Source organism: Hylobates moloch, unplaced genomic scaffold (assembly GCF_009828535.3).
Source record: "Hylobates moloch isolate HMO894 unplaced genomic scaffold, HMol_V3 SCAFFOLD_23, whole genome shotgun sequence".
NCBI lineage: Eukaryota > Metazoa > Chordata > Mammalia > Primates > Hylobatidae > Hylobates > Hylobates moloch.
The window spans coordinates 5373673-5398061 of record NW_026652298.1 but is presented as its reverse complement, the minus strand read 5'-3'; the positions used below and the strand labels follow the sequence as shown (position 1 = coordinate 5398061).

The following is a 24389-nucleotide window of genomic DNA, read 5'->3' as shown; positions in this document are numbered from 1 at the left end:
TTTTAGTAGAGACAGGTTTTCACCATGTTGGCCAGGCTGGTCTCAAACTCCTGACCTCAGGTGATCTGCCTGCCTCAGCCTCCCAAAGTGCTGGGATTACAGGCATGAACCAACCACCACACCCGGCCAAAATGTGGTGTATCTGTGCAATGGGATATTATTTGGCAATAGAAAAGGAATGAAGTGCTGTAGTTATGTGTTGTGCAACTCTGTGAATATGCTATTCAATTAAAAACTAGTTGTACACTTCAAGTAGGTGAAACATGAATTTTATTTCAATAGTGCTGTTAAAAAGAATCTCAGGTTTTCAAGAAATTTTCTCAAAAAGATAACTTTTGTTAGTTAATGGGAAAAAGCTGACTATTTACCCACTGTAATATGACAGGTTAGAAACCTAACAGTGGTCTTACTTGCCTTAATTAGAAAAGATAGAAAAGGATTAGCTAACAAATTGCTTTACAGGGTATCTTAACTAAGTAATAGAACTGATTACTCTGAGAGACAGGAAATTCAGCTAAATTGAAAAGAACGTGTTGAAAACTAATAGATCTTATTTTATTTAGATTTATTTATTTTATTTTAGAGCTAGTGCTTGATTCTTAATTGTTTTCTCTTCTTTTCCTAAAATAATATAGCAGAGTCAGTGGACTTTTTATACATTTCTACTTTTTACTCTAAGGAATCTCCTGAGATGGGTTTGTCTAGACCAGCAGTATTTTCAAGTAAATCATGGTTTTATTCTACATAAAATAATTTTTTTTCCTTCTATTAGCAGTCCTCAGAACAGAAATTGGCAGTGCTTTTGCAGTTATTTTATTCTCACTTTAAAGTAGCTTTGTGTTTATTGCAGAACATTTAGAGATTATAGGTAAGTGGTTAATTTAAAATAAATTGCATAACCTGACATAACCACTATTTATGTTTTTGTGGATACCCCCCCACCAGTCTTTTTTCTTTGCATACACACATCTATACACACACATATATTTTAAAAATAAAAGTAGGCTGGGCACAATGGCTCATGCTTGTAATCTCAGCACTTTGGGAGGGTGTGGTGGGAGGATTACTTGAGCCCAGGAGTTCAAGACCAGCCTGGACAACATGGTGAAACCCTGTTTCTACAAAAAAAAAAAATTCTTTTAAACTTAGCTGGGTGTGGTAGCATGCACCTATAATCCTAGCTACCAGGAAAGCTGAGATAGGAATATCACTTGAGCCCAGAAAGTTGGGGCTGTAGTCAGCTGTGTTTGTGCCACTGCATTCCAGCCTGGGTGACAGAGTGAGACCCTATCTCAAAAAGAATAAAACAATAAAAAGTAAAATCACAGTATGTATGCTATTTCAATCATAGGGAAAAAAAAGAAACTGCCTCTGCAACATAATTTTTGATACCACATACCACTGCACAACTGTATCTCAATTTAATGAATCCCCTGTAGGTGGACATTTATTTCTAATATTTTTAAATAATGTTTTTTAGATTTCTCAGTGAAGAATGTTAAATGACCAGTTCGCCCTTTCATAATTGCTTTTCTAGAGGTACTTTTCTGGCATATTCAGGTATTAAAAAAATGAAGGACTTTAAAGTCAGACAGAGACGGTCTCTAAATTTGAATCCTGCCCTTCCCCATACCAATTGTATGACCTCACATAGGAATAATTGATATAAAGCGCCTGCACAGAGTATACTTTTTTTTTTTTTTTTTTTTTTTTTGAGATGGAATCTCGCTCTTTCACCCAGGCTGCAGTGCAATGGCGCGATCTCGGCTTACTACAACCTCTGCCCTCTAGGTTCAAGTGATTCCCCTGCCTCAGCCTCCCAAGTAGCTAGGATTACAGGCTCCCGCCACCACACTCAGCTAATTTTTGTATTTTTAGTAGAGACAAGGTTTCGCCATGTTGGCCAGGCTGGTCTCAAACTCCTTACCTCAGGTGATCTGCCCACCTTGACCTCCCAAAGTGTTAGGATTACAGGTGTGAGCCACCACACCCAGCCAGAGCATACTTTTTTCCCTCTTTTGAGTGCTTTGCCTAAGTATAATGCTGGCCTTGAGGAACTTTATAGAGACATTTTAATATTCTTATTCCCTGGATGAAACAGTGACAACTGATTTTTAGTAATCAACTTTTGGCTACCAATACTCATTTTCTAATTGTCAGTTTTAATGTTTTTGTTTTATTTTTCTCTTAGAGATAAGATTTCAGTTTCCACAGCTGACTGGAGTGCTTACCCTTGCTTTTTTTATTCATAATTGTATCATCACACTCTTGAAGAACAACAAGAAACAAGAAAACAATGTGAGTAATTATCTTTGGAATTGACTTTTGTATCTCCTGAGGATAAATGTTTTAAGTCAGTATTTGAGGCACTTTATATTTGAAGTACAATTAGGCAATTTTGTTACAAGATCTTAATTTTTAAACTTAAACCATAGAGCAGTCGTCAGCAAATTTTTCTGTAAAGATTCAGACGATAAATATTTCAGGCCTTGTAGGCCTTATGGTTTTTGTTGCAGCTACCCAACTCTGCTGTTATGTTATGAAAGCAGCCATAGATAATACATAAACAAATGGGTGATGGCATTGTTTCAATGAAACTGTTTGCAAAAACAGACATCAGACAAGATTTGGCCCATGAGTCATAGTTTGCTGGTGCCTGCCATAGAGCAACCACTGAAAAAATAGAGGTATGGCTAATAAGCCATTAATCGTGGTAAAATCTTTTAAAGATACCCTGGGTGTGGTGGCTCAGGCCTGTAATACCAGCACTTTGGGAGTCCAAGGCAGGAAGATCACTTGAGCCCAGGAATTCGAGACCAGCCTGGGCAACATGGTTAGACCCTGTCTCTACAAAAAAAATTAGCCTGGTTTGGTAGCACATGCCCATAGTCCCAGCTACTTGGGAGGCTGAGGCAGCAGGATTGCTTAAGTCCAGGAAGCCAAGGCTGTGGTGAACTGTGTTCATGCCACTGCACTCTAGCCTGGTCAACAGAGCGAAACCCCATCTTAAAAAAAAAAATGCGGCTGGGCACGGTGGCTCACGCCTGTAATCCCAGCACTTCGGGAGGCCAAGGTGGGTGGATTGCGAGGTCAAGAGTTCAAGACCAGCCTGGCCAAGATGGTGAAACCCCGTCTCTACTAAAAACACAAAAATTAGTCAGGCGTGGTGTTGGGCGTCTGTAATCCCAGCAACTCAGGAAGCTGAGGCAGAGAATTGCTTGAACCGGGAGGTGGAGGTTGCAGTGAGCCGAGATCGCCACTGCACTTCAGCCTGGGCAACAGGTCCAGACTCCGTCTCACAAAAACAAACAAACAAAAAATGCAACTGATCCAAAAGAAGCCATGGAAAGGAGACCAAAGAATAGATGTGACAAATAGAAAACAAATAGCAACATAGTAGATTTAAACCCATTGTATTGATAATTACATTAAAAGACACTGCAGTTAAAAGATTAAAAGAGGCCAGGTGCGGTGGCTCACACCTGTAATCCCACCACTTTGAGAGGCTGAGGCAGGTGGATAACTTGAGGCCAGGTGTTCAAGACCAGCCTGGCCAACATGGTGAAACCCTGTCTGTACTAAAAATACAAAAATTAGCCAGGCATGGTGGTGCGCACCTGTCATCCCAGCTACTCAGGAGGCTGAGGCGGGAGAATTACTTGAATCCAAGGAGTGGAGGTTGCAGTGAGCAGAGATCGTGCCTCTGCACTCCAGCCTGGGCAACAGAGCAACACTCCATCTCAAAAAAATAAATAAATAAAAGAGATTTTCAGACTTGTTAAAAAAACAAAGCCTAACTATATGTTGTCTACAAGGAATTTATATTAAACATAAAGATATGCCATGCAAATATTAAACATAAGAAATCTGGAGTGGCCAAATTAATATCGGATGAAATAGACTTTAGAACTGGGAGTATTGCCAGAGATAAAGAGGAACCTTACATAATGATCTGCAGGGATCAATTCATCAAGAAGACATAATAATCCTAAATGTATATGCACTCAGTGACAGAGCTTCAAAATAAATAAATTAACAATTGCAAAACTGAAAAGAGAAGTAGACAAATCCCCAATTATAATTGGACATTTTATCACCCTCCTTCAAGTAATTGGTAGAACAAATAGATGAAAATAAGTAAGGATAGAGGAAGCATGAAAAACACTGTCAATCTACTTAATCTAATATATATTTATAAAAAGTCTTCCCTCCACTGCGGAATGTACATTCTTCTTAAATACATAAGAACATTTTCCAAGATAAACCATATGCTGGGTCATAAAACAATTCTCAATAAATTTGAAAGGATTTAAGTCATACAGAGTATGTTCTCTAACCATAATGGAGTGAAGATACAAATCAATAACAGAAAGAAATTTGGGAAATTCACAAATTGTGGAAATAGAACAGCATACTCTTAAATAACCAATGGGTCAAAGAAGAAATCAGACGAAAAATTAGAAATACTTTGAGTTTACTTAAAGCAGTGCTTACAGGGAAACATATAGCTGTAAGCACCTACACTAAAAATGAAGATCTCAAAAACCTAACTTTGTACCTTAGACAATAGAAAAAGTAAAGCAAACTAAACCCGAGGCAAATGGAAGTTAACAAGTTACTTGTTGGCTTGTCTGCAGATTTTGTGATCAATTTAACAGCTTCTGACCTTGTAAACAAAAGTCATAATGAAGTTCTAGTAGAGATCTATACAGTTGTTACTGAAATGCAAGAGAAGGAAGGATTTGCTGGGCCTGGAGATTCTGAGAAGGCTTTGAGTAAGGGGTAATGTTTGGCAGTCGTTAAGAAGGCAAAAACCTTTCTAAGTAGAGGAAGTAAGCTCTCTAGAGCAAAAATATAAATTAAGCTTTTCCATCTTCATCTTTACTAACCATACATGTAGCATGTTACCTGTAAATGGAGTTGTACTTGAGTCAATCTGGATTTTTCATACTTCCTATCTTGGTGAATTTACCTCAAATTCCATTTTTGTCATATGTAAAAATGATAGCTACCTATCAGGGTTGTGATGTTAACATGATCTAACTTACAATAGAGGTTGGAAATTTTTAGTATTTTTATCCCTCTTACCCTTTCTTTCCTGATATTTACAGTGTGTTCTTGTAAGCTAAGTTAGCCCAAGTGCCCTGGAAACTCATTTTGTTAAGTAGAATTCTCACAATTGGATAATCCTATCCATAAGGCTGTGCTTCTCAAACTTCACCACCAAAGTCTCCCTAATAACAGAACAACCTCATGTACCTAGGAATCTGGGGAAGACAAACACAATCTTATTGAAGTGTCATGTTTTATCTTAAACATTTACACATATTTTTATCATGCTCAATATTTGTTTATCTTACTAGAAAACAGTCTCAGGCTGGGCACGGTGGCTCACGCCTGTAATCCCAACACTTTGGGAAGCCAAGGCGGGCAGATCACAAGGTCAGGAGATTGAGACCATCCTGGCTAACACAGTGAAACCCCGTCTCTACTAAAAATACAAAAAATTAGCCGGGTGTGGTGGCACGTGCCTATAGTCCCCACTACTCGGGAGGCTGAGGCAGGAGAATCACTTGAACCTGGGAGGTGGAGGTTGTGGTGAGCCGAGATCGCGCCACTGCACTCCAGCTTGGGTGACAGAGTGAGACTCTGTCTCAAAAAAGAAAAGGGGAAGGGAAAGGGGAAGGGGAGGGGCTCAAAATGAGTTAAATTACAGGCAGTTCTCACGTTGCATGGTTCTTACATGCACCAGTTTCATCAATCTGGTTTAGTTAAATTACATCAGTTCCTCCTAACAACATTTGTTCAAATCTCAGTTACCACAGAATTTGAACTATTAGTACCTGTAAAGTAGTAGCTGCTAGCCCTCACTTCACAAAGCACTACATAAATAACAAGTGCACGTGATAATTAGTAACCAATCACATAACTTCTTTCAAAGTCTGTCAATGACTGGTCACTGTGTATGTTTTTCACTGTTCAGTCTGCAAAGCAGATAGTTGTGTTAACTCCTTGTCTCCCAGTGATAAACTGACATGATATTTTACAAAAATTGGATACTTGAACGGGGAATTGTCAAACAAAGTGAAAGTGCTACAATGAAACAAAACAATAACAAAGTGAAAGTGCTACAATGAAACAAAACAATAACAAAGTGAAAGTGCTACAATGAAACAAAACAATAATGCAAGAAGTAAAATTTGAATTGAACTCTATGTATAGAGTTATAAAAGAAATAGCCAACTGTGGAAATGTTGACACTGCTGCCATACAAGAGACTCCAGATATGCAGCTAGAGAAACTTAAGGAAGGTGAGCTTATCAACATGCATTTGGAAAGTGGTTATGATTACAAGAATGAAGACATCCCAGAGGAAGTGACATTGTCAGAAAACTTCACATTAATCGAATTCTTAGAGATGTCTCACGACATTGAAAGCACAAAAGATGAAACGTTAGAAGCTGGTGAACAGTAAGGATGAAGGAGTATGACAGTTCACCAAGGCATGGAAAAGATGCCTGCTCCATATTGTTAAGTTATACAATGAGAAGAAGGAGGCAAACATAGTTCAGACTACTCTTGGTACGTTTTTACCAAAAAATAAAATATTTTAAGCTCAATATTTTTGACATTGCAACGTACTTTAAAAAATGTTGGCTGAGCGCGGTGGCTCATGCCTGTAATCTCAGCACTTTGGGAGGCCGAGGTGGGTGGATCACCTGAGGTCAGGAGCTCGAGACCAGCCTGACCAACATGGAGAAACCCGGTCTCTACTAAAAATACGAAAAAAATTAGCTGGGCATGGTGGCACATGCCTGTAATCCCAGCTACTAGGGAGGCTGAGGCAGGAGAATCGCTTGAACCTGGGAGGCGGAGGTTGCGGTGAGCCGAGATCACGCCATTGCACTCCAGCCTGGGCAACAAGAGTGAAACTCTGTCTCAAAAATATATATATATTTTACTTTTTCTTCATTTCCCTACACATTTATAACTGACAGTAAGAGTATTTAATGTTTTGATAATTGTTAAAGATCTTAGAACAATTATAATTTTTCCCATTGATTATTGTGATCACTTTGCAGAGTTTCAGGTTGCATAGTAATTTTTATAATCTCATACTACCCTGCAAAGTGAGGACTGTCTGTGCTTAACTTTTCACTCACCAAAATTCTCAAGTTGAATTGCTTTTCTGGAAAGTCACACCAGTTTATCTGGAGGTGTATACGCCCCATTGTGAGAAGCTCAGGGCTGGATTGAGATGGGCGTTCTTAGTTCATGGTCTCCCAAGGACTGAGGACATGTCTTTGCCTTTCTTAGTAGAACACTCAGTGGGCCTTGAAATCCGTATTTCATATGTAAATACCATAAAATGAGTTCTTTCCACTTAGTATTAGGACTAGGGCTTTGTAGAACTATTATGTTAGGTTCAGCTAATACAATTTGATTCACCTTTTGTCACTTGTGGAAACTATTTTTAAAACAAAGGCTTAAAAGCAAAGGTTTAAATGGCTGGGCATGGTAGCTCACACCTGTAATTCCAGCACTTTGGGAGGCTGAGGTGGTTGGATCACCTGAGGTCAGGAGTTCGAGACCAGCCTGGCCAACATGGCAAAACCCCATCTCTACTAAAAATACAAAAATTAGCTGAGCATGGTGGTGGGCCTCTGCAATCCCAGCTACTTGGGAGGCTGAGACAGGAGAATCACTTGAACCCAGGAGGCAGAGGTTACAGTGAGCTGAGATCACGCCACTGCCCTCCAGCCTGGGCAACGGAGCGAGACTCCATCTCAAAAAAAAAAAAAAAAAAAAAAAGCAAAAGTTTAAATGGATGTTTTGTTTTTTTTTTTGTACTGTCTTAATTGAAATTGGGTTATGAAGTGATGGTCTACCATTCAAAAAACTAGTTGTACTTCATGTTAACTTCTTAAAATATTAATAATTACTAAGGATAAAGCTAACATTTATGAAGCACTATGTGCCAGCAACATTCTAAACACTTTGACTATATGTAAATATATATACACTCTCTTTTTGATTATACTGAAATTGGCTTATATGTTAGCAAAAATCAAGCTAAATGGGTACTATATACTGAGAAAAACTTTGTCATTTGATTTATTTAATGATTATACCTTTCAGCAGGTTTCAGTAAGTAATTTGAAAGAAGTCCTGTTAATATCATGGCGTAATATTTTCTTGAGATTAAAGTCAGAAAATGTAAAGCTTGCCAGGGACTCTGAATTCATGATGTGGGTACTGGATCATTCCAAGCTCAGTAAACAAAAGTTTGAAAATAGAAAAGAAGACAAAAGAATAGAAAAGGCCTCCTCTTCTGTATAAACTATACCTGGACTTGGAACTAAAGACATTTGCAAAGAAAGAAACAAACTCCTAAATAGGTGTAGTGATCAAATTTTCCAGGTTTTCCAAGTTCAACTTTATTTCATACAGTTTTTTTTCCATGAAAAGTAATTTGTTATATGTGTAAATGGGATATCATTTCTATTCCTTTTTTTTTTTTTTTTTTTGAGACAGAGTTTTGTTCTTGTTGCCCAGGCTAGAGTGCAGTGGCACGATCTTGGCTCGCTGCAACCTCCGCCTTCCCGGTTCAAGCGGTTCTCCTGCCTCAGCCTCCCAAGTAGCTGGGATAACAGGCATGTGCCACCACGTCTGGCTACTTTTGTATTTTTAGTAGAAATGGGGTTTTTCCATGTTGGTCAGCCTGGACTTTAATTCCCGACCTCAGGTGATCCTCCCGCCTCGGCCTCTCAAAGTGCTGGGATTACAGGCATGAACCACCGCGCCCGGCCATCATTTCTATTCTTTTGTCATATCTTACCAAAAAAAGGGGATTAGGGAGCTGAAGACCATCCAACTAGTTTATCACCAGAGTATGTAGGCCCTATAACCCTCCTGGTTGTGTGGATTGACCTCTTGATATTTCCTCATCGTATTTGAATCAGAACCTCTAAGTGCTTCTTTTGTTTAGTTTTGTTTTGTCTGTGTTTAGTTGTATTACCCTGCTTTGTTCTTTAAAACGATTTGAAATGCCTCATATTGTGCTTTGTTATTTACTTTTTCCTTCTTCATATGAATCTGTGGTTTACTTGGCTATATACCAGGAGAAGTTATGTAAATGTTTGGGGTCAGTCTGTGTGGTCAGTTTCTGTCATTTTTGTTAGTAAATGCTCCACTGGATAGTATTTTCACTATGAACAGTACGTGGAACAAATAATAAACCATGTCTGACAAACAGAATGTGCTCCCAAACCCACTTCTGGGCCTGTTGTAGATCCAGTTTTCATTCTGACTTGGCATTCTACCTGTCTTTAGTTTTCTACCGTCAACCCTGCCAGCCATTTCTTATTCACAAGACAGAATCAGTCACCTTATTAATGTATAGGCTTCTTGACATAATTACCAGTTTATATTGTCACTTGTGTCTCTTTTTAAACATATTTTTTACTTTGAGCCTCATTTTCTGAAGAATAGCTTTTAATGTTCCATTAAATGGGCTTTCAAGAGGCTATATCTTTAGGCCTAATACAGTAATGGCTTGTGTTTGAGCCAGAGAATAGCAAAGCCCATATATGTGTATACTCTTCGTAAGTGGCATGTTTCCCAGCGTCATGCTAAACCTCAGCTGCTTTTATAATAAAAGCATCATTTCTGTTCATTGGAGTATTCAGATGAAAACACATATGCAGCTCCTGAGCCACTTTTACTGAAGGTATGTTGGAGTACTGTGAAATAAAACTTTTCTGATTTTAGTATCTCAAAATGGAAGCATCCCTGTATGTGTTCTGTTGTATAGTTGTTACTCATAACTTGTTACCTCTCTTTTTTTATTATTATTGCTTATTAACTATGACACAATTGCATTGGAGACTAGTCAGCTCTCCATCGTAGTAGCTAAGGGCCTGCAATTTGGAACTAAAAAGATCTTGATTTGAATATTGGTTTCACCAGATACTCACTTTGCAGCCACAAACGAGTTTTGTAACCTTGCTGCGCTTAGTTTACATCTGTAAAATGAAGAAAATGACAGTATCTACATTATAAGGTTGCAATGAGGATTAAATGAGATGACACTTGTAATGTGCTTAGCAATAGAGCCTGGCACCTACAAGCACTTAATAAAGCCAGTGTGGCTATTATTCTTTATCTACATTTACCAAGTTCCTCCTATGTACCAGGTGTGGTCCTGGGTATTGGGTATGCAAAGAAGAAAAAGCCATGGTCTCTCTCCTCAGAATCCCAGAGTCTTGTGGTACAGACACATTTAGAGAAAAGTTAAAATACCAACATGATGCAAGAACTATTAACCTTGGCTATTTTAGGGATGTCAAGGGACATTTTATCTCCACTTGAAATTCTTTATATCGTGCACATGGTTTACTTTTATAATATAAATTAATGACTGTCACAATACAGTGGAATAGTTGCTGTATTTGAGATATGTATATAGTGCCGTGAGAACAGAGAAGTGGAGGGGAAAAGTCTTATTGGAAGCTGTGCACCATAGCCTTTGCATCTTAATCAGATTTCCCCCTAAGTGTGCTATGGTACACTTCTTTGCAAGAAGTCAGACCAAAATAACGTGGTGATCAGGTAGTAGATAAGCTGAAAACTGTCTATGGAATGGTAGCTGTCCCACTTTACAGAGAGCTGTCTCAGGCCCAGCTGCTTTGCCTCCCAGGATTTTTTCACAAGGCTACCTCTGTTCTCGAGTGGCATTGAGTAGGTTGAGTGTAGAATGACTTTCTTTTTCTTTTTTTTTTTTATTATGATACTTTAGGTTTTAGGGTACATGTGCACAATGTGCAGGTTTGTTACATATGTATCCATGTGCCATGTTGTTTTGCTGCACCCATTAACTCGTTATTTAGCATTAGGTATATCTCCTAATGCTGTCCCTCCCCCCTCCCCCCACCCCACAACAGTCCCCGGAGTGTGATATTCCCCTTCCTGTGTCCATGAGTTCTCATTGTTCAATTCCCATCATTAAAAAGTCAGGAAACAACAGGTGCTGGAGAGGATGTGGAGAAATAGGAACACTTTTACACTGTTGGTGGGAATGTAAACTAGTTCAACCATTGTGGAAGTCAGTGTGGTGATTCCTCAGGGATCTAGAGCTAGAAATACCATTTGACCCAGCCATCCCATTACTGGGTGTATACCCAAAGGACTATAAATCATGCTGCTATAAAGACACATGCACACGTATGTTTATTGCAGCACTATTCACAATAGCAAAGAGTTGGAACCCACCCAAATGTCTAACAACAATAGACTGGATTAAGAAAATGTGGCACATATACACCATGGAATACTATGCAGCCATAAAAATGATGAGTTCATGTCCTTTGTAGGGACATGGATGAAACTGGAAACCATCATTCTCAGTAAACTATCGCAAGGACAAAAAACCAAACACCACATGTTCTCACTCATAGGTGGGAATAGAATGACTTTCAACCATCATAATGGGAAACTACTACTCTTTGACAAAAAAGTAGAGTTGGCCGGGTTCATTGCTGTTCATCCTACACAAGATCAGGAGGCAGCCCTGGGGGTGACTGAACTCTGGCCTCCCGTCAGACCTAGAGCTTCGTGAACTAAAGAGGAATGATTTTGAAACCGCGCCTAGTCATCCTCTTCCTCATTCCTAAGCAATTAGAAGCATTTTGAGAGGGCTGGAACCAATCTGCATAAGCCTTTAGCTCCATGGGCTTATCCACCATCTAATTTAGGGTTTAAAACCCTTGATTTACTTTCAAGTTGATTGTCAATTTAGACCTGGCCTTAAGATTTCTCATAACTTGTTACTTGCTTTTTAACTGAATTTGTCAACATTCGAGTTTATACAACTCTGTTAGCTAGCCCATTTAAGGAAGAAAGTAATCCAAAAAGTCAGAAATGTTCCCTAATACCAAATGTCCAGTTTTTTTATTGTGCTATCAAATGTTTTTAAGTTTATTTTTTTTCTAATTTGTTTTCTTAGCTTTCAAAGTAATTTTTGTTTAAAATGAAAAACGAATAGGCTTGTTGCCATAATTTAATTGTGCTGAATTGTTTGGCCATAACTTTAGTGGTGATGAAGACCACATTTTTGAGCTGGGGAATCTGTTCTGTTTGGATCTGACAGCTGGCTACATTAAATATCTTGGAGCTTTTTACTTTGCATGGAGATGGAAGGTTGGGAGGGTGGGAACTGCAGTAGAAGAAAGCAGTCCACTTTATTTAATGTTCTGCATTTGTCTGCTGATTCCAGTAACATTGTGCAGCTGTTTGAACAGCTGTCTTTTGATTTCCTTTTGTTTACTGTTTAGATTTATTAAGCTTGTCTTTAATACTGCTTGTTGTCTGTTCTTTAACTAGCTTTCTTTCTTTATTAAATATATTTTAGTATGTTCTGCTCTGCTGTGGTCTAGGCATGTTTTAATAATATAAGTTAATTTACCAAAGGACGAATTTTTAAAATGTTGCAGACCATACTGAAGTGGCTATGCTTACTTTCTTGTTGTCCCTTAGCTTTATTATTGTAGTTAAATATTTTGTAATTTGGCAACTAAATTATCTTTTGAAATTAAGTCAGAATTTCAATCATGTTAAACCACTATGTTAACTTCTAAGTCTGCCAACAGGTAGCCTAGTCTACATACTTCAGAGTACTTTTTTTAAAAAAATTGGCAGACTAATTGTTAAGTGTGTGGATTTTGTTTTAACTACTTTCTGTGAACAAATTGAATATCTAGAAGTATATACACACATGTACAAGGTAAAAAGACAAATTTTATATTTATTTGTTAGTCTTCTTAGCCTATTCAGGTAGACTTACTGCAAGGTTCTTCAGTGTTATGGGACTTTTGTTCTGTATTTACAGGTGAGGGACTTGTGCATTGCTTATATGCTGGTGACATTAACTTATCTCTATATTGGAGTCCTGGTTTTTGCTTCATTTCCTTCACCACCATTATCCAAAGATTGTATTGAGCAGGTAAGGCACTGTGTACCCTCTCTGTGTGATCGTGTACACTTTCATGTATTTATAGTAGGTAGGGTGATACAGTGGCAAGATATAACATCAGATAGGCCTGGGTTTTAATACCATCTCTGCTATCTACTCCAAGTATGGGAATTTAGGCACCTTCCCTTTTCTTTCTGAGCTTTATTTTTCTTTTCCATTAAATAGTATAATAAGTACCCCCATTTGATTTTTAGATGGACTCTGAGATAATGTACTACATGCCAGGCACCTTGTCATACTCAAATAAATGTCTACTATTATGTACATATATTTCTCTTTTTATGGGGAACTGGTACAAGTAGTTCTCATGTAGTTATAAAACCTCACAGAGAATACATTGAAGGAACTCCCTATTTTTAAAAGCCTGTATCAGGAATGCCCTGGATAAACTAGAGTCTTATTTTATCAGACCCTAATGATTAATCAGACTGTCATTCTTATATTGAGTGACAGGCAGCAAAACAAAAAGAGTATTTGACTGTTAAAAAAAGAGAGAGAGTTGTCCTGTGAGTCACCAGAGGGTTAAAAAAAAAAAAGAAAGAGTAAAAGAAAAAAATATTTTAATAAAAGATTGCCATAACTAATATTTTCTTTGATTTAACCCATGAAAAACTTAGCAATAGTATAGTCTTTAGTTATAAGTGACTGAAGAGTTTCTCACAAAAAACAACATTTCACAAGTGACTTTCTGGTCAGAAGAAATTCCTCTTATAGAGTGCAGTGGAATATACAATGTGATTTATTACAGCTGAATTATAACAGTTATTTCAGCAAAATAATGTTAATAGTGTTCTCATCTTTATAAGAGAAATAAGTTTGAATTACTGCTATTATGGCAGCTTGGAAATGTTCTTATTTTCTTGATTTCCTTGACTCCAGAAGTTCTTTGGCAGCCAAATGTTTGCTGGAAATTTCCCTGATATGAACAAATTCATACAAAGCCTACTCCGTTGGGAAGAGGAATATTTGTGGTATTTGTATTTGAAAGAAAAGATAAAAATTCTGAGTAATTAACTTTTTTTTAAGATACCAAACCAAAATGGAGAAAAGGGTCGTGAAAGGAAGTAGAGATAAATCCTTTTCAATTTAGTGATAGACTAAACAATGATGTAGTAGGTGACAGACATACTCTCACCTTATTCTGTCATCTTTACTTCAAAAGTGCTTACAGTGCTTCAGAGGAGGAAAGCAAGAGAGCCAGAGAGGGTAAAATAACACTGAATTAAATTAGCTCTTTAAATCTTTAAAGCGGACTGGTATTTTCCTTGAACCACATAAAGCAGTGCTTTCTCGATCTATCTGGTGAAGGACAAAATTGTCTTTGCTGTTGCCTTAATGTTAAATAAATTGTAGGCTGATACTTTTGTAAAATAGAATAAAATTGTGGCAATGTCAGATTTCTGTAAAAGTTTCTGAACACTTTCAATTTCTATACTTACCTCATTGAAAAAATACTTAACAAGTAGTTGTGGATGGGCACTAGTCCACAAACCACAATTGGAGTAGCACCTGTGTTCAAAATAAGCAGAAGACATTCCATTTTATCAATGTTTGTACTGAATTTGATTTTTAACATGACCTCATTATCTTTCTTGGATTAGAATTTTTTAGACAACTTCCCTAGCAGTGACACCCTGTCCTTCATTGCAAGGATATTCCTGCTGTTCCAGATGATGACTGTATACCCACTCTTAGGCTACCTGGCTCGTGTCCAGCTTTTGGGCCATATCTTCGGTGACATTTATCCTAGGTAAGGGCTCTTCTCTTGACCAGCAAGATGTGCCAAACAGCAAATGATTGTGCAAGCAGGTCAGTTTAAAGTGTGACTGATCTTTTGCTATAAAAATGCCTAATGCGAGTGGTGACTAAAGATAGATCATTGGTGTCCTCTTCCCTGAAGAGCTTTAAAAATAGAAGCCACTCCCTTGTCTACAATGATTTAAAGTTCGTTCCTTCCAGTATAGTTAATTAGCTCTGATATCATTTATATTTATCTTATTATTTAATTGCTATTGATTTACACATTGTCAAGAAGTTTATAGTGTATAGTACCTATGTTGGCAATGTGTAGCTAATGAGAAGCAACACTTTTATTTTAATTATTGGTCATTGAAACTATCAGGACCAAGGGAAAACTTCCCCTTTGCCCTCTGAAGGTTTGTTGAAAGTGACTGACAAAAGGCAAATTAATAGGCAAAAAGGGCCAGGCTCATGCCTGTAATCCTAGCGCTTTTGGAGGCCAAGCTGTGTGGATCGCTTGAGCCCAGGAGTTGAAGACCAGCCTGAGCAACATAGTGAAACTCCATCTCTACAAAATGTTAAAAAATTGGCTGAGCATGGTGGGCATGCTTGTAGTCCCAGTTACTCAGGAGGCTGAGGTGAGAGGAGGAGGATCGTTTGAGCTCGGGAGATCAAGGCTGCAGTGAGCTGAGATCACGCTGCTGCTCTGGGTGATACAGTGAGACCCTGACTCCAAAAGAAAAAAAAAAAAAAAGGAGAAAAGGCATATAAATGTATTTGAATGTGGTTTTATGTTACGTGGGAGCCTTTAGAAAGAAGACCCAAAGATACAGGGGAAATTGTCCATTTTTATGGTTACGTTTATGTGAACAGCCATGTCTAATGCTAATAGACTGAGAGGGGAAACCCAGCAAGGCCTCGCTGTCTAGATTCTTAGCCTCTCTGAGCATGCGTCTTTTTCATCGGCGTCTGGGGCAGGACCCTCCGGAATGGGAGTCTTATGACCTGCAGTCAAACAAGACAGGTCAGATCATTTCTTTATGGCTAGTTTTTACACAGAAATAGAGGGAAATTGGAGTGATATTTTTAGGTTTTATGGCCAGCTTGAGGGAAAAGGTTTCCATGTTCCGCTTTGGGGAAGAGGGATTCTAGTTTCTAAGCTAGCTTCGGGAGAATGGGACTGAGATTCAGAAGGTCAGAGAAAAACTTTTGTTTCTGAGGCTTTCATTTTGGGGTATGGTTTGCTGAGTCCAACAATCCTTACTTTTATATTCACTAACATTTATGTAGTTTTTTGTTTGTTTGTTTTTTGTTTTTGTTTTTGTTTTCTGAGATGGAGTCTCGCTTTGCTGCCCAGGCTGGAGTGCAGTGGCGCGATCTCGGCTCGCTGCAAGCTCCACCTCCCGGGTTCACGCCATTCTCCTGCCTCAGCCTCCTGAGTAGCTGGGACTACAGGCGCCTACCACCATGCCTGGCTAATTTTTTGTATTTTTTAGTAGAGGTGGGGTTTCACTGTGTTAGCCAGGATGGTCTCGATCTTCTGACCTTGTAATCCGTCCGCCTCTGCCTTCCAAAGTGCTGGGATTACAGGCGTGAGCCACTGCACCCGGCTTACATTTATGCAGTTTTACATAAATGATCAATTGTTTAGAATTGAAGGTCAGATATATAATTAATTTTTATTTGATATATAACAAGTTTAAATTACTGCTATAATTGTTAACCTCTTATTGGGGATGAAGGAGTTGTGAGTTCTTTTGAAAATCTTTTCAAAGCTGGTTACCCTCATCCAAGAGAAATTTCTTTTTTTTTTCTCTTTTTTTTTTTTTTCCAAGAGAAATTTCTATATGTCATTTCAGAGTTTCCCAGCAGCCTTCTTGTGGACCCTTGGTTAACTCCTACTCTTACATTAAGTCTTTTTATAGGTTCATCCTAGTGAAAAGAACCTAGTCCACTTTTATTAGGAATAAGTTCTTTTAAAGAAAGATAACTGTTTAATAAAATTTGGAAAAAATTGCATTTTTTTTCAAGACCAACTAAACAAGTGGTCTTAATCAGTTCTTGTTTAAAATGAACTGATGTAGTCTGCTTCTTCAATAAATAATTTTTGCCATAAATATGTTGGTTTCAAAACAAAGCAAAAGTCAGGAGTTACCAGGTCTCAAGCACTGATAAGTATAGCAGCAGCTATAGTTCTAGTGTTATTATCCAGAAGATTGGAGCTCAGTACGTGTAAGCCTCTGATTGTGTTTCTACTCTGCTGTATTTATATTCATCAAAGAAAATAAATACAGTGAAGTCATAGATGAAAAAATGCTAAGTAAATACATTATTCCTGTTTTCTACCATTATTTTGCAGAATTGTGGCTATCTTTACAAGAATGTTTTTTCTTCTTGGAAAAAGTCAGAGATTTCCCTTTCATTTTCACATTACAGTTCTTCCCCTACCACCAAGAACACATTGTCATTTTCATTTATCTGACGGTTATAAGCACTCTATAGAGTGTGCACACTTTGGAGCATAATTTTTGGTCTCAGGACCCTTTATGCTCTTAAAAATGTATTGAGGACTCCAGGAGCTTCAGTTTATACAGGTATAGCTATCAGTATCTAAATATTAAAAAACAGAATTTAGGTTCTGTGTTTTGTTTTTTTTTTTTGAGACGGAGTTTCACTCTTGTCGCCCAGGCTGGAGTGCAGTGGCATGATCTTGGCTCACTGCAACCCCTGCCTCCTGGGTTCAAGCAATTCTTCTACCTCAGCCTCCCGAGTAGCTGGGATTACAGGCACCCACCACCATGTCTGGCTAATTTTTTGTGTTTTTAGTAAAGATGGTGTTTCGCCATGTTGGGCAGGCTGGTCTTAAACTCCTGACCTCAGGTGATCTGCCCGCCTCAGCCTCCCAAAGTGCTGGTATTACAGGCATGAGCCACCATGCCCAGCAAAGTATTTTTAATTTCTTTAAAATCAATGATAAAACCATTACTTGTTAACATAAGTAACATTTTTGTAAAAAACCACTTTCAGGGGATGGATACCCCAGTCTCCACGACGTGATTATTATATATTACGTGCCTGTATGTAAACATCTTATGTGCCCCATAAATATATACACCTACTATGTACCCACCAAAATTAAAATTCTAAAAAAATAAAAATAACTGCTTTCAAAAAATTTTTCATGTGGCCGTGCATGGTGGCTCACACCTGTAATCCCAGCACTTTGGGAGGCCGAGGCGGGTGGATCATGAGGTCAGGAGATCGAGACCATCCTGGCCACCATGGTGAAACCCCGCCTCTACTAAAAATACAGAAATTAGCCTGGCATAGTGGCGGGCGCCTGTAATTCCAGGTACTTGGGAGGCTGAGGTAGGAGAATTGCTTGAACCTGGGAGGCAGAGGTTGCAGTGAGCCAAGATGGCACCACTGCACTCCAGCCTGGGTGACAGAGCGAGACTCCATCTCAAAAAAAAAAAACCAAAAAAACCAACAAAAAAAACCTTTAATTTACATTTGCAAAACTCTGATGTTTGTTTTACTAGTAGACAATTGGATTCTCCTCTCTACTTCTGCATTCCATGTTACAATATCCTGTTTTTGTTTAGATTTGTGAAGAAAATCCAGCCTCACATAGATAGTTGGAAAAAGAAAGAGTACTTTGAATAGCTTTTCCATATAATTGTGGATATTCTTCTTTGATACTGTGCCGAAACCTGACAAGTGGTAGCTTCATATGAGTTGCATGGTGGAATCTGAAACTTGTTTACATTAAAACCAATTGGTCTATCGTGCACTTTGGATCTTTTACACATGCATGATTTTGTAACATCTGTTTGATCATTTGGAAAGTATTGGTTCACTGAGTTCTGTGGATCTTCCAAATGTTGACACACTTCATTTTACAATATCAAAACACACTTTCATTAATACTGTCACTAATTTCATCATAAGAGCCTTTAAACATTGGGAAACTGTCAAGCTCAGGGTAGCAAATACAAGTTTTCCAAAATTCTAGTTTTTATTTGAAAACTTTAATTTTTTTTTTTTTTTTTTTTTTTTTTTTTTTTGAGACGGAGTCTCGCTCTGTCGCCCAGGCTGGAGTGCAGTGGCGCAATCTCGGCTCACTGCAAGCTCCGCCTCCCGGGTTCACGCCATTCTCCTGCCTCAGCCTCTCCAAGTAGCTGGGACTACAGGCGCCCGCCACCACGCCCGGCTAATTTTTTGTATTTTTAGTAGAGACGGGGTTTCACCGTGGTCTCGATCTCCTGACCTCGTGATCCGCCCGCCTCGGCCTCCCAAAGTGCTGGGATTACAAGCGTGAGCCACCGCGCCCGGCCGAAAACTTTAATTTTATCTTTGGCAACAAATACTGCCAGTTGTTTTCCTTGAAGTGACAAACTTATATAATTCATTTTTCTGGAAAATATTTGTCAAACAGATATTTTGAATATCTGAGTTTGAATGACCATAGTTTGACTGCAATTCAAGTAAACGTAGCATTTGGTAGGCAAAACAGCTAGGTCCCCCTCAGCTCAGCCACACAAGTACTTTTCCTCAAGACTTCCAGCGTACTGTACTGCAGTACGCGCAGATGTGCTTTATTATGACCTTCCTATTTGATCACATAGAATATCTAAAAGTTACATATTCAAACATGAGATTTAGCAAAATTAATGTTCTACTCCTTTATCAAGGACCTTTTTTATTCTTTGGAGAGTGTTTGGCATTAAAGAATACAGTATGGAAAGCATGGGTGTTAGCCGGGCATGGTGACACATGCCTGTAGTGCCAGCTATTCAGGAGGTTGGTTTGAGCCCAGAAGTTCAAGGCTTCAGTAAGCCATTATTGCCCCACTGCACTGCAGCCTGGATGACAGAGCAAGACCCTGTCTCTTAAAAAAATAATAATAATTAAAATTTCAGAAAAGGAATACAGATGGGTGCAACTGCTTCCCTCTGTGTATACAAAGTTGTTTCCTTTTATAATACAGAAATAACAAAGGCCCAGCCAATACCTCAAAGCTCTGAAGCAATTTTAAGGTTAGAGTTTCTGGGTAAACAGTAAGATCTGTAAGCCTAATATCTTTCTAATTCATCAGGGTATATGACTAACCACTTATTTATATAAATAATTTTCTTTGTTTTTAATTCTCTTTGTAATCTTTATCTGGGATTAATTAACCTCTGATAACTTGGGCCCAAAGGATTGCTTTGATGTGTACATTTGGCTTTTGAGAATCATTTTCAAGGGAAATGGAGTTATTTCTTCAGCATCAAATTTTCATCTACATTATTTTTATTTGTGTCCAAAATTGATTCCCAAACCTTGAATTGTTAATATCTAGTTAAAGTATTTAGTAAATATTCTCTTCATGGTAGTGAGTAGCTTTAAGTTCTTTCTTTATGGTCTAAGTATGAAGTATGACCACTTTCTTTAAGTGGTTAAATCTGGAAGATAAAAACCTGCCCATTTTGTCTTTCCCTTAATATAATGTGTTTAATATAAAAGTAATTTGAACACTTTATGAAAAGTTCGTTAAATATAGAAAAGAGGGAATGTTATCCGAAACCCCAAATTGTAACAAAATCACTACTGCCTTCTCAGTGTATATCCTTCTGATTTTTTTTTCCAAATGTGTTTGGGGTTTTCTTGTGTAGGGAAAACCTAGCTGGCTTTTTTTCTGAATTGCCTAGGTAGTATTTTACCTGACAAGGTAATAGAGGTAAGTTATTTTAAATAATTTTTAACATATTGTATCAAGTAAATTATTGTCTTGCTATGTCCAGGATTCTTCTGTTTTTTCATAAATATCTTGATATTCATAGCATTTTCATTGTTTGGATTATTTTCTCAAGATATTCCAAATGGAATAATAGATCAAAGAATGTGAAGTCTGATACACACTACCAGTGTACTTCTACAAAATTTAACCAGTATAATTGCACAAAAGAGCTAATTTCACTTTCTTGTTACCGAAATTGAGGACTAGTGTTACCTTCTATTTTTGCTGTGATTTTATCAAGCTTAAGACATTTTGATTTTAACGATGTTAAGAATGGACTGTAGTCTCATATTAGTGGTTATAATTTGCCTATTTTTATATTTTTTCTTTCCTCCAAACTCTCTTCTCGACTTCTAGCATTTTCCACGTGCTGATTCTTAATCTAATTATTGTGGGAGCTGGAGTGATCATGGCCTGTTTCTACCCAAACATAGGAGGGATCATAAGGTACTGCCTTGTAAGGGAATGGTGCCCTTACATATATTGGTCTTTATTTTTAGGCTTTTCCTGTTGTTGTTGTTGTTTTAATTTAATTGTATGAAATTCCTATGAGTATTTAAAACTAGTAATATTCAAATACAGCCCCTTGGTATCAGTAAGGATGCTTATTATCTTCCCTTTCTGTTTGTTCTGGTGGAGAACTCACTCTAGAAGCCCCATTATCCCTTAGCCTCAGGCATCATTTTCTTTTTCTTTCTCTCATCATCTTCTACTTTATTTCCTCTCTGTATCCAAAATTAAAAGTTATTTTTAATATATGTATAACTTTTTAGGATTACCTGGGAGGTCCTTTGTTTGTCAGAGCTTCCTTAATCCATTCTAAGTTCCTTAATCCATTTCTACTCAAAAGTATTTTTCAATGTCAACTGTAGTCAAAAAGTAAGAGTTTAAGTAAGAGTTCAGACCCTAGATGGCTTTCTTTAATATCCTTTTCCTAAAAACGTGACAGGATGAATTAGAGTAGGAATAAAGTTGTACCTCGAATTCTCATGGGGAATTGGGATTTAGAATGATCTGATTTCTCTATAGACAGCAGGAATGAGTCATTTTTTTGGGAACACTCTTACCTAAGAAAGTAACAAGGAACAAGAAGGGGAGATTGTTAGCCTGATGCTTATTGAATATAAGGGGCTTACAAGTTCCTATTGAACTGTTCCTCAAGAAAACCCAAGTATAGAGAAAAGGAGAAGAAAGTGCATATTTCTCTGTCAGTCTCATGTTTAAGTATTTTTGTTATTATCTTTCATAATCATCCTGAATGCCATGGTAGCATTTATTTGTTCTTATACTTAAACGGGGATGCTAACAGTCCCTCAAAAACTGAGAATGAGTAATTAGTTTATAAAAGATCAAAGATAAGAGGCCTAGCTCCAGATGTTTCTGAGGAAGTAGCCACAATCACCCAAATACAGAGGAAGTACAGAGATTTGAGGGATGAATAAAAAGTCTTTGTTAAGCAGATGCTATAAAGATGAGCAGGAAATCATATTTTATATTAACTTAGCAAGTAAAGTAAGTTTTAAACCCAGATGTTTTATGTCAACAACAAATGAATCAAAAATAATTTTTGTTGAGCTATCAGACTGAGGAGGATTTAAATTGTTCTATGTTTACCTTAATTGTAAATCAGAAAAAAGCAAAGGGCAAGATGAATATTAACCCCAAAAGCTTTTATTTTGCAGATATTCAGGAGCAGCATGTGGCCTGGCCTTTGTATTCATATACCCATCTCTCATCTATATAATTTCCCTCCACCAAGAAGAGCGTCTGACATGGCCTAAATTAATCTTCCACGTTTTCATCATCATTTTGGGCGTGGCTAACCTGATTGTTCAGTTTTTTATGTGAAATACCTCAACTGTTTTTTTCAAGAGCTCATGATATTTTGAGCCTTGACAACAGTTCTATATAAATTCACTTGTAAATGCTGCTGTTGCGTAATTCTAAATATTTTCTAAGATAATTTGAAAGCAAGGGAAACAGTGGCCCCTTAATAAGTATTTTTTTATTGGGGTGGGGAAAGGGGCAAAAAGAATGATCTTAGTGTCTTTACCTTTCTCATATTAACTCGCCTCTTTATTCTGTGGTCTTTTCTGAATAGAAATGTATGCCCTAGGAAGAAATCATGCTGGGTTTTGCTTTTAGAGATAAATGGTGGTGGATTTATTTTGCCTGCAGTAAAGATTCTCAGGGTGTCAGAGCAGCATATTGCCAAATCCTGCTTCTGTTTTTTGTTTCAGTGTATTCACTTTCATTTTCTTACTAGACCATTTCTGCAGTTTGCCCAAACCTCTACTGTTTGGGACAGTAAGCCAAATACCTCATTTTTAAAAAGAAGTTTTCATGGCATCAGTGTTAATAAAGTACATTCTTAACTGAGTCTTAATCTCTATTTGAAGAAAAAGTAGAGACAAAAGTAATGTCAATGTAATCCCCAGGATCGTGAAATGTATACAAAATAAATAAAGTAGGAGAGTTTGTTGCTGTCTAACTCCTCTTTTATTTCTAATCCAGTACCAGTGACTTAGATCGAAATTACAGTTCCCCAAGCCAGACTTTGCATAGGAACAAGAATGATTGTCCCCACAGACCCAGGGGGTGCTTTTGCTTTTTGGATCCCTGAGATCCCAGCGTAGGCTGTCATGACAGACCCAGTGGGGAAAGCATGGCAGAGAGGAGCCTGAGAGGCCCATAGGGGAGAAGGCGAACAGAGAAGGGGCCAGGAAGGAAGAGGCCTCAGCCCAGCATATTTTGTGTCCTCTGGGGGTGGACTGGTTTCTGCACCACAAAAAAGGATTGATTTTGTTTGAGGTATGACCTTCAGAAAGAGACCTCCAACTGCTTACTTCTGTAACTGGCAGTACTGTTACAGGAAAGGGGTCCTGATCCAGACTGTGAGAGAAAGTTCTTGGATCTTGCACAAGAAAGAATTCCAGGCAAGTCCATAGAGTAAAGTGAAAGCAAGTTTATTAGGAAAGTAAAGGAATAAAAGAATGGCTACTCCATAGACAAAGCAGCCCGAGGGCTGCTGGCTGCTCATTTTTATGGTTATTTCTTGGTGATATGCTAAACAAGGGGTGGATTATTTATGCCTCCCCCTTTTAAACCATATAGGCCAATGTCCTGACATTGCCATGGCATTTGTAAACTGTCATGGCGCTGGTGGGGGTGTAGAAGTGAGAAGACCAAAGGTCACCATTGCCATCTTGGTTTTGGTGGGTTTTAGTCGGCTTCTTTACTGCAACCTGTTTTATCAGCAAGATCTTTATGACCTGAATCTTGTGCCGACCTCCTGTCTTATCCTGTGACCTAGAATGCCTTAACCATCTGAGAATGCAGCCTGGCAGGTCTCAGCCTCATTTTCCCCAGCTGCTATTCAAGACAAGAGTTGCTCTGGTTCACATGCCTCTGACAGTACAGAGTTAAAACCCTGTAAGAAAAACCCCTTAAATCTGAGAAAAAGATTAAGGAATCTGGATCCTTGGAATTGACACTCTTCCCTTTTTTCTTCTGAACTAAAAGCTAAACTAGAATCCACATTCACGTTTTCCAAGTAATACAGCCTCTGTGTCCAGGTCAGGGTACAACATGGTGATTTTTTTTTTCTGAAAAAATTAGATTTCTCTAATTTTAAGCTAAACTTTAAAAATCTATTGTATGTTCACCTCTCAGGGTAGTGTATGGATTTGTGTTATTTCCTTCCTTTGAAAAAGAAAAACGGTTTTTGTAAACCTAGTAAGGAGCCCAGATTCAAGATCAGCCTTAATTTCTTTCAGCAAAGCTTTCTGTCCTATTTATAAAGCCATAGACCTATATTAATGATGAACTGTATTTCCT

At 38.0% G+C, this 24389-nt stretch overlaps 1 protein-coding gene across 11 annotated transcripts in view; it reads left to right on the top strand.

Annotated features, from left to right (window-relative positions):
* Window positions 1-23043, top strand: part of SLC38A9 (solute carrier family 38 member 9) — an 85961-nt gene extending 62918 nt beyond the window's left edge. For 10 of the 11 annotated variants that reach the window (XM_032144766.2, XM_032144767.2, XM_058433899.1 and 7 more), the window contains 5 exons: window positions 2192-2298; window positions 12887-13000; window positions 14632-14780; window positions 20910-20999; window positions 22235-23043. In XM_032144766.2, the coding sequence (XP_032000657.1) occupies window positions 2192-2298; window positions 12887-13000; window positions 14632-14780; window positions 20910-20999; window positions 22235-22400 (626 nt within the window). In that variant the 3' untranslated portion in view covers window positions 22401-23043. The remainder of the gene's footprint in view (window positions 1-2191; window positions 2299-12886; window positions 13001-14631; window positions 14781-20909; window positions 21000-22234) is intronic. The other variant, XR_009211761.1, reaches the window with a different exon arrangement.
* Window positions 23044-24389: the final 1346 nt, after the last annotated feature.